The following is an 8,762-nucleotide window of genomic DNA, read 5'->3' on the forward strand; positions in this document are numbered from 1 at the left end:
ACCTACAATAAAAAGACAAGTTGACAGATGCCATGGATACCCAGGCGGATGTCCCTTGGAGTGACCACTTACAAACACAGTGATAGACAACACCTTCACATGTCTGCATCACTGACAATGAGAACAGCAAAGGGGGCAACTGGAACAACACAACTGAAACAGGTAAGAGACTGGCGCCATACCATGCTGAACGCATGCATTCCCTTACAAGCCAAATCCCATCACACTAAAGCACCAGCAGCAGAGACTAGCGGCAGTTAAAGCACATTATTATTATTATGGCAGTGAAAGGGTTAAGCTGGGTGCTTGGAATATGGGCATTGGGGGCATCAGCAAGTATCGCTTGGCTTGTTTGTTAGTGCGCCCGCCGTCCTATTACCTTTTAGCACCCTTGCTGAATTCCCATGCTTTGTATAGTCATTGCTGCCGATGGGCACCCGGACTAGTTGTGTTGCCCCGTTGGCATTGCCCCCTCCTAACCAATGGGCACAAAGATCAGCACAGATCTACTCTGATCAAACAAACATAAAGTCTACAGACACTTACACAATGGAACCAAAAGTGCTCTCTCCCCTCAGATCCCCCACAATGAAGCTGTCTGCCATTAAAGCACAATAACCACATTTAATGCACTTCAAGCTATGGCTGCTTGTGTTGATTTGGCAGCTCGGGGCCGGCATTGCTTGCATCAGGAAAGGCACAGTTTGTTCAGCAGGCAGGTATCCTCCCTCATGTGCAGCGGGCAGAGGTGGACCACAGAGCTGACAATCAAATCCTTAGGGCTTGCTGAATCGGTCCATAGACGAGGTCAGCGGCCACAGCCTGTAGCCCGGAGTCCTTGTGCAGCTGCCCGTATGCCCTCTCCTGTTGCCTGGTGGCATATTATGGGTTTACCTGCCGAGCTGGCAAGCACTGTTACCCCAACCCAGCCTGTCCATGGGTCCGGGGCGGCCTTGGCAACCCCCAGTCTTTGGGCTGTCAGCAGGCCGGGCGCACGGGCACCTGCAGCAGGATCACCTGCCTGTTCTCGGACGGGTGGCACTTGTTGATGTGGCGGGTGAGGCCGGGCGAGCTGTAGAAGGTGGCCGGGCAGTACTTGCAGGGGTACAGCTGGCCGGAGTGCAGCAGGCGGATGTGGCGCTCCTGGCTGCTCTTACCCAGGAAGTTCTCGCCGCACACCGGGCACGGGTGGCACTCGGATGCGCTGCTGCTCAGGTTAACGGGCCCCGGACTCTTGGCGGTCCGGTCCTCGGGCGGGAAGGCCAGCTCCTCGGGCTGATGGGAGAGCAGGTGCTTCCTGAGGTAGGCCTGGCGTCGGAACTTCTTGGCGCAGCGCGGGCACTCGTACAGGCCGTCCTCAGAGCCGGATTCGGAGGCGCCGGGGCTCGGGGTATCGCGGTCGCTGAGTGGCTCGTCCTTGGCGGGCAGGGCCGGGACCCGGGGCTTATGCCAGCGGCGGTGGGAGGCCAGGTTGGCTGGGCAGCTGAAGACCTTGTCGCACTCCGGGCAGCGGTACTCCACTCGCACGATGCGGGAGCACTTGTGCTGGGCCAGGGAGAAGGGGTCCCGGTACTGCTCCTTACACAGCTGGCAGATGAACTCCCCTAAGGGTCGGGGACCCGAGCTGGACGGCCGTGGGGGTTCTACGGGGCCCTCCTTGATCTTGAGGCCGAGGACGGGAGAGGTGGTCACCTCGTCCTCGAAGGTCAGCTTGCGGATGGCTTTGGTTTTCTTGGCCGCGGGCGGCTTGTGCGGGGGAGCGGGGAGCCCGGCGGGGTTGGCTTCGTGGGGCAGCGGCCTCTTGGCGTGGCTCCTGCTGCTGGCAGGGGGCACGGTGCCCGAGGAGCTCATCTTCAGCTCGTTGGGCTGGTAAAGCAGCGGCTCCATGGAGCTCACTAAGGACGGGAAGGACTCTGCGGACACCGGGGAGCCCAGGCTGAAGCCGCGGTCCAGGTACTCCCTGCTGACCGGTCGGGTCGGGCTGGACAGAGCCTGCTGAACAGACTCTGGGTTTCCGAACTGGCCGGCTGGGGGCGCCCGAGGGCTGCAAGGGGGAGCCGGGGCAGCTCGGTCTGGGCTCGCAGGAGCTGGGGCCCCTCCGCTGGAACACAACGCCGGCTTCTGACCGGACACGGCAAAGAGCAGCCAGCTCGGGGTGAGCTCTCCGCGGTCTCCATCCTCGTCCCGGACCCGGTAGGACACCGGCGGGGACTTCCTGCTCCTCTTGACTAAGAAGCCTTTGGGCATGTTGTGCGCTGGGGCTGCTGGCTGACGATGCGGGCTCTGTCCTTGGTGCTGTTCTGAAGCCGCACTCCCCCTGCCCTGTCCTTGGTGCTGCAGGATAAAAGGCCGCTTTATGGATCGCTGTGCACCGGCCAGGCCGCCTTATATAAGCCGGGATCCTCCTGAGCTGTCACTCGAGCAGCCAATCCCGCTCCGGACGTGCTGCTGGGGGCGGGGATGTGACAGATGTACCTGGGCCCCCTCCCTTCCCCTCCGGCTGCAGGCACACGCCCGGCCCCGCCCGCCCCTCACGCCTGGCTGCCCCTCTATACACGGGCGCACGTGCCGGCCGGCCCGGCCTTTGTCCCTCACCTCCCGGGGGTGAGGAATCTGACCATCAGCATGACAATGAGCGCGCAGGGGGGGGGGGCATCGGATTAACGCCCACAGCAGCCTGCCCTCCACATACCCCAAACCACACAAAGACAGGAGTGCCGAGTATCACCTGCCTGTGCACCCAGCGCTGTCTATCTGATGCCGCACCTCCCAGTTTCCAACACGTAACGTTACTTTCTTCTTTAGAGTGTCAGCTCTTGGGCACGCTGTTACCCCTCTGTGTGTCCTGATGTACACATAGGAAAGGTTCCAGGGAACAGAAAGTTATTTGGGGTGCCGGGCGGGGGCTATTTAGCTGGTGATGCCCTCTACAGCCTCAATGCAAACTTTCTGATCAGTAAATATCCTCTCATTCTGGAAATGGTTTTTTCCCAATTCCACGCGTGGGCGTGGGGCTGTCTCTCACACCCCGTGGGTTGTAGCTGCACGGTGGGATGATTTGGGGTGCCCTGCTGGACACCCTTGTGGATAATGCAGGCAGCTACAGGACATTCACTGGGCTATGAATAATGGGGGGGGGGGGGCAGATTGCTACACCTTTCACCCCCGGCTAGGAAATAAAGCTCTTGCTATTGAAATGGGGATTGTGGGCAGTGTGTGCTGGATCTGGAGACACGTGCCTGGGAGGGGGGAGGGGTGAAGCCCAGTCAAACCAAATGTCATCAGTGAGACATGACAGCCAATCATCAGCCTTGTACCAAATCATCCCAAAGGGCAGCGCCATCACCTGCCCACCACCATGCCTTCACACCCGGGCACCAGAGAATTATCCCACACAGCCTCACAGTATATGCAGCATGTGCTATAACGTGTTCTTCTCCGTGCAACACGAGTATGCAGCCCAATACACATCACAGTGAGGAGGCACCATGACAGGTGCAGAGCCCTGTGGCTGGGGGCAAATTCCACCTGGCAGAAATGTGGCAAAAATCACATGCTGTACCAGTGATGGGGTATTCGCTGAGTGTATGGGCAGATGAGCTGTGTATATGGTGTATACGCTGAGTGTATGTGCAGGTGAGCTGTGTGTGTATAGTGTATACGCTGAGTGTATGTGCAGATGAGCTGTGTATATGGTGTATACGCTGAGTGTATGTGCAGATGAGCTGTGTATATGGTGTATACGCTGAGTGTATGTGCAGATGAGCTGTGTGTGTATAGTGTATACGCTGAGTGTATGTGCAGATGAGCTGTGTATATGGTGTATACGCTGAGTGTATGTGCAGATGAGCTGTGTATATGGTGTATACGCTGAGTGTATGTGCAGATGAGCTGTGTGTGTATAGTGTATACGCTGAGTGTATGTGCAGATGAGCTGTGTATATGGTGTATACGCTGAGTGTATGTGCAGATGAGCTGTGTGTATATAGTGTATACACAGTGTATGTGCAGATGAGCTGTGTGTATATAGTGTATACACAGTGTATGTGCAGATGAGATGTGCATATAGGATATATATACGATGTTGTATGGGCAGATGAGATGTGTATATGGTGTATACGCTGGGTTTATGTGTAGATGCGGTGTATATGGGGTATACACTGAGTATGAGCAGATGAGATGTGTATATGAGTATACGCTGAATGTATGAGAAGATGAGATAAGTATTTGGTGTATATGCTGGGTGTGTGTGGAGATGAGGTGTGTATATGGGGTATACGGTGGGCAGATGAGGTATGTATATGGGGTATAGGGTGGGCAGATGAGGTGTGTATATGGGGTATAGGGTGGGTAGATGAGGTGTGTATATGGGGTATAGGGTGGGTAGATGAGGTGTGTATAGGGTGGGTAGATGAGGTGTGTATATGGGGTATACAGTGGGCAGATGAGGTGTGTATATGGGGTATACGGTGGGCAGATGAGGTATGGGGTATACGGTGGGGAGATGAGGTGTGTGTATATGGGGTATACGGTGGGCAGATGAGGTGGGTGTATATGGGGTATAGGGTGGGCAGATGAGGTGTGTATGGGGTATACGGTGGGCAGATGAGATGTGTATATGTGGTATACAGTGGGCAGATGAGGTGTGTATATGGGGTATAGGGTGGGCAGATGAGGTGTGTATATGGGGTATACGGTGGGCAGATGAGGTGTGTATATAGGGTATAGGGTGGGCAGATGAGGTGTGTATATAGGATATACGGTGGGCAGATGAGGTGTGTATATGGGGTATACGGTGGGCAGATGAGGTGTGTATATGGGGTATACGGTGGGCAGATGAGCTGTGTATATGGGGTATACGCTGTGTGTGTGTGCAGATGAGGCTACACTTTCAACCTTTGAGTGCCGGAGGGCAGCGCGCCCATTGCTTTGATGTAAACACATTGCGCCGTCTCGCCGGTCACGCTGGGCGATCTCGTCTGGCGGTCCGTGCAGGAGAAGCTCCCTGTGAATGGTCCGGGGCTGGAGTTTTGCCCCCCGCTGCCGGTGCTGCCCTGTATGCAGTGGAATACAGTGCGCGGGGCATTACACACTGGCTGGGGGGCAGTAAACACTGGGGCAGATTAGCTGAATGGCAGGGCAGGTGCCGGATACGATCACCCAGATCTCTGCCCCGAGCTAACAGACCCCGGAGCCCGGCGCCCGCTGCAGCCAGACGGAGCACTTCATGTGCAGTAAATCCGATTAATGCCCCGGAGATCGCTTCACTCACCAGCTCCCTGCCATCGGTACATTCGAGTAAACCTCTAGGACACGGCAACTGCTGCAAGTGTACAACGGACACGCGGAACTGCTGGATATTCATATACATTATATATATATATATATATTAACAATAATCATGTATATTAATGTCTAACAAATACATGTACTCGTATTGTTTGAATGTATATATATTGAAGTAGCTTAATTAGGGGGGTTTTTTTGCCTTCTTTTGGATCAAGAGTAGGAAGGTTAGGTAAAATATACAATGACCAATGACAACGTGTAGAGCTAAACTGAAACTCGTATAGAATATATATATATACATATAATATAAATACACATTCTTGTATACAGAGAAGGATATTAGAGAATATTCGTTAAAAAGTTTTTAATTAAATATTTAAATATTTATTTCATATTAAACTAAAATAATTAAAGGTAAAAATATCCTATACATTCGAACAGACGCTTCTGCATTTAACTCTAGTGCCTTGTTTTTTAACCTTTTCACACCTGTTCTCTCGTGATTTAAATTGATTATATAGAATACAAGTTTTTTTTATGGCAGTCAATGTATGGATGTAGGTATGCGAATGCCTGCTGCTGTGTGTCCCAAAGGATGAGTGGATGGCATGTAGTTTGTATGTTGTGTGTGAGACACACTGGCTTGTAATCACCTGGCCACAGATTAGTGACATTTTTTGCCATTGAAATGGATGCGATCCACAGGTGCCGTCTCCCTCTCACCCGTCTCACCCCTCACTCACCTCTCACCCCTCTCACACAAATAGGATTTTAGATAATGAATGTCATTTCAGATAACACGACACAGGGACACATTTTGTGCTTTGCCTTCATTTGCCAGCATCTCCAGGAGCACAGCAGCCTCTGTGATCATCCAAATCCCCGGCCATTATATATTATTATGTAAGTTGGTATTTGTGAAATGAGGGGACAGAAGTGGCTGCGAAGCGATTTGACCTGGTTCTGTGTAATCTAACTCTCCCTGGCTGGCACATTGTGCTGTATCAGTCTGACATCTGTCCTGCTTTTTGTCTGATGTGATCAATAACAAACTGATTGCTGATTCTCCTTCTGGGCTTTTGTTTTACCCCCGATTGTGGCAGTAGAAGCGTGCTGCCTTCAGAGATTCCTTGGCTCCATTGTTATCCTGAGCATGAAGGATGGGCATTCTGCGGACTGTTTGACCTCAGGGAGGGTTTTGTGTTTGGGGGAATTAGTGGCTGTTGTGTCTGATAAAGTAGGAGCCCTCAGTGAACACACACTATAGCCGGATCATTCCATAGTGTCGGCGGCACATGTGGTTTTCCACTGACACATAAGAGCCTACAGTCTAGTGCCTAAGAGATCAAATTTTCCTCCAGAGATGACCGGCAAGTTTCATTTCACTGTAAGTGTATTTATTAATAATACGTTGTCTCCGAAATTGTACAGCGCTGCGGAATATGACGGCGCTATATAAATGAATAAATAATATTTCCCATCTGGCAATCTTGACAATCCACTCATTCAGATCTTAACAAAGACCACCTACTGTGAGCACATCCTCTGAACATATATCAGCCACCTACAGCAAACACAAGCCCAGCCACACATTACCAGCCTTAAAGTACCACCTGCTGTAAACTCAGACCCAGCAAACCCACCCTCTGGGTACAGATCGTCCATATACCAAGCCAACCACCCCTAACTGTACTTCCATATACCAAGCCAACCACCCCTAACTGTACTTCCATATACCAAGCCAACCACCCCTAACTGTACTTCCATATACCAAGCCAACCACCCCTAACTGTACTTCCATATACCAAGCCAACCACCCCTAACTGTACTTCCATATACCAAGCCAACCACCCCTAACTGTACTTCCATATACCAAGCCAACCACCCCTAACTGTACTTCCATATACCAAGCCAACCACCCCTAACTGTACTTCCATATACCAAGCCAACCACCCCTAACTGTACTTCCATATACCAAGCCAACCACCCCTAACTGTACTTCCATATACCAAGCCAACCACCCCTAACTGTACTTCCATATACCAATACACAGAGTGCACTCTGGACACTGCTGGGCAAAGAATCCATTGTGATCAAAGTGCCATTTTTAACATCCACAAAAATATCAAGTGTGCAAATATATACTAAACCATTCAGACCTGTAAAGAAAATAATGGATATCGCAGGTGTTTATATAATATTTATAATGTGTGTACTGAGTATATACCGGTATATATATATATATATATATAATGCTATATCTATCGGTGGGCATTGGGATTTCACTGCTCTGTGGCACGTATGCAGAAACTCACAAATGCATTGATAAAGTTAAAGGTCTGTATTGCTTTGGAAGCAAGGCGCCATTCTTCGGAGATTGTCTTTTCCCCGGTAATTAATTCCTCTGGTCTCACAGACTCATCCACACTCATTCAACCCGTTGCACTCATGCCCAAGGACCTCCTCCCCTCCTTTCAAATCTCTCTATTCACCTTCCTTCCCTCCCCAGACCCTCTTCTTTTGTTCAGGTCATTAGCATAAAGCTGCAATGGATCTCCCGTTTAAATAATACGAAAGGAATGAACAGGAAAGAGAGAGAAAGAGAAATTAATAGAGGGGAGAAAGTTAAAAAAAAAAATAGAAATATGGAGGACTGAATAGTACTAGAATGAAATAAATTAGGAGTTTGATTAACATAAACATTGCCATTATTCACACACCACTGCAATAAAGGAGTGCATGAATGTATGCAGCAGCCATGGGGTTAAATAACACCAACAGTTTGTGTGTGTATTACTCTAGAACATATACGCTGGGCAGCGCATATGGCCTAAAACTCATGCCCTGTCCATCTACACGTAGGATGTTCTTCAATGGGGTCCTCATCAGCAGCTTGAGTTGGGTAACTGGACAAAGTTCCTGCAAAGTCAGCTGCCACTTAAAGGGGGCTTATAAGGAGACACCCAAGGACAACGTCTTTACAGCAGGCTGAACAATCTGACAACATGGAGAGCAGTAAGAGGAGGGATGGAATGTGTGCCGGTGACACACTGATTGTCCGCTTGTACAGAACAATGCAGCTTCTTGAGGTTTCCCAATTCAGATCTTTTACTTGTTATTCAATCACTATGGAAATGCATGGGAAAGAACAATGTTCCCCGATGGCCACATGCAGACACGTTTCTTCAGGGACTCGATCCGGCGCTCTTATTCTTTCTCATCGGCTTTGCTGGCTGTTTGTACATTGGGGATATTTTATTTTTGTCTCTTTTAGGAACACTATGTTTGCTCGGTGATGTGTGCCCCCAATGCCTCCTTGTTTAATGTGGAAGGCAGTGGATTCCCCCCCCACCATTAGCATACAGCTGCAGGTCAGCCCTCCCCCCACCCTGTACACACTCCCTTAAGCAATGTACACTTTATCCAACCTTATCATCACTTCTGCTATCAGGCAACCAGAAGGAAAACCAGCA

The 8,762-nt window shown here is 50.7% G+C and overlaps 1 protein-coding gene across 1 annotated transcript; it reads right to left on the reverse strand.

The window, feature by feature from the left end:
* Positions 1–978: 978 nt before the first annotated feature.
* On the reverse strand, positions 979–2,247 carry LOC149303294 (insulinoma-associated protein 1-like). Its single transcript, XM_089481658.1, has one exon. It carries the CDS (start codon positions 2,245–2,247, stop codon positions 979–981), a length of 1,269 nt encoding a protein of 422 aa, XP_089337784.1.
* Positions 2,248–8,762: the final 6,515 nt, after the last annotated feature.

The sequence above is a fragment of the Sceloporus occidentalis genome, unplaced genomic scaffold, assembly GCF_023333645.1.
Source record: "Sceloporus occidentalis isolate IW3139 unplaced genomic scaffold, rSceOcc1.0.p SCAF_15, whole genome shotgun sequence".
In the NCBI taxonomy this organism is placed as follows: Eukaryota; Metazoa; Chordata; class Lepidosauria; order Squamata; family Phrynosomatidae; genus Sceloporus; species Sceloporus occidentalis.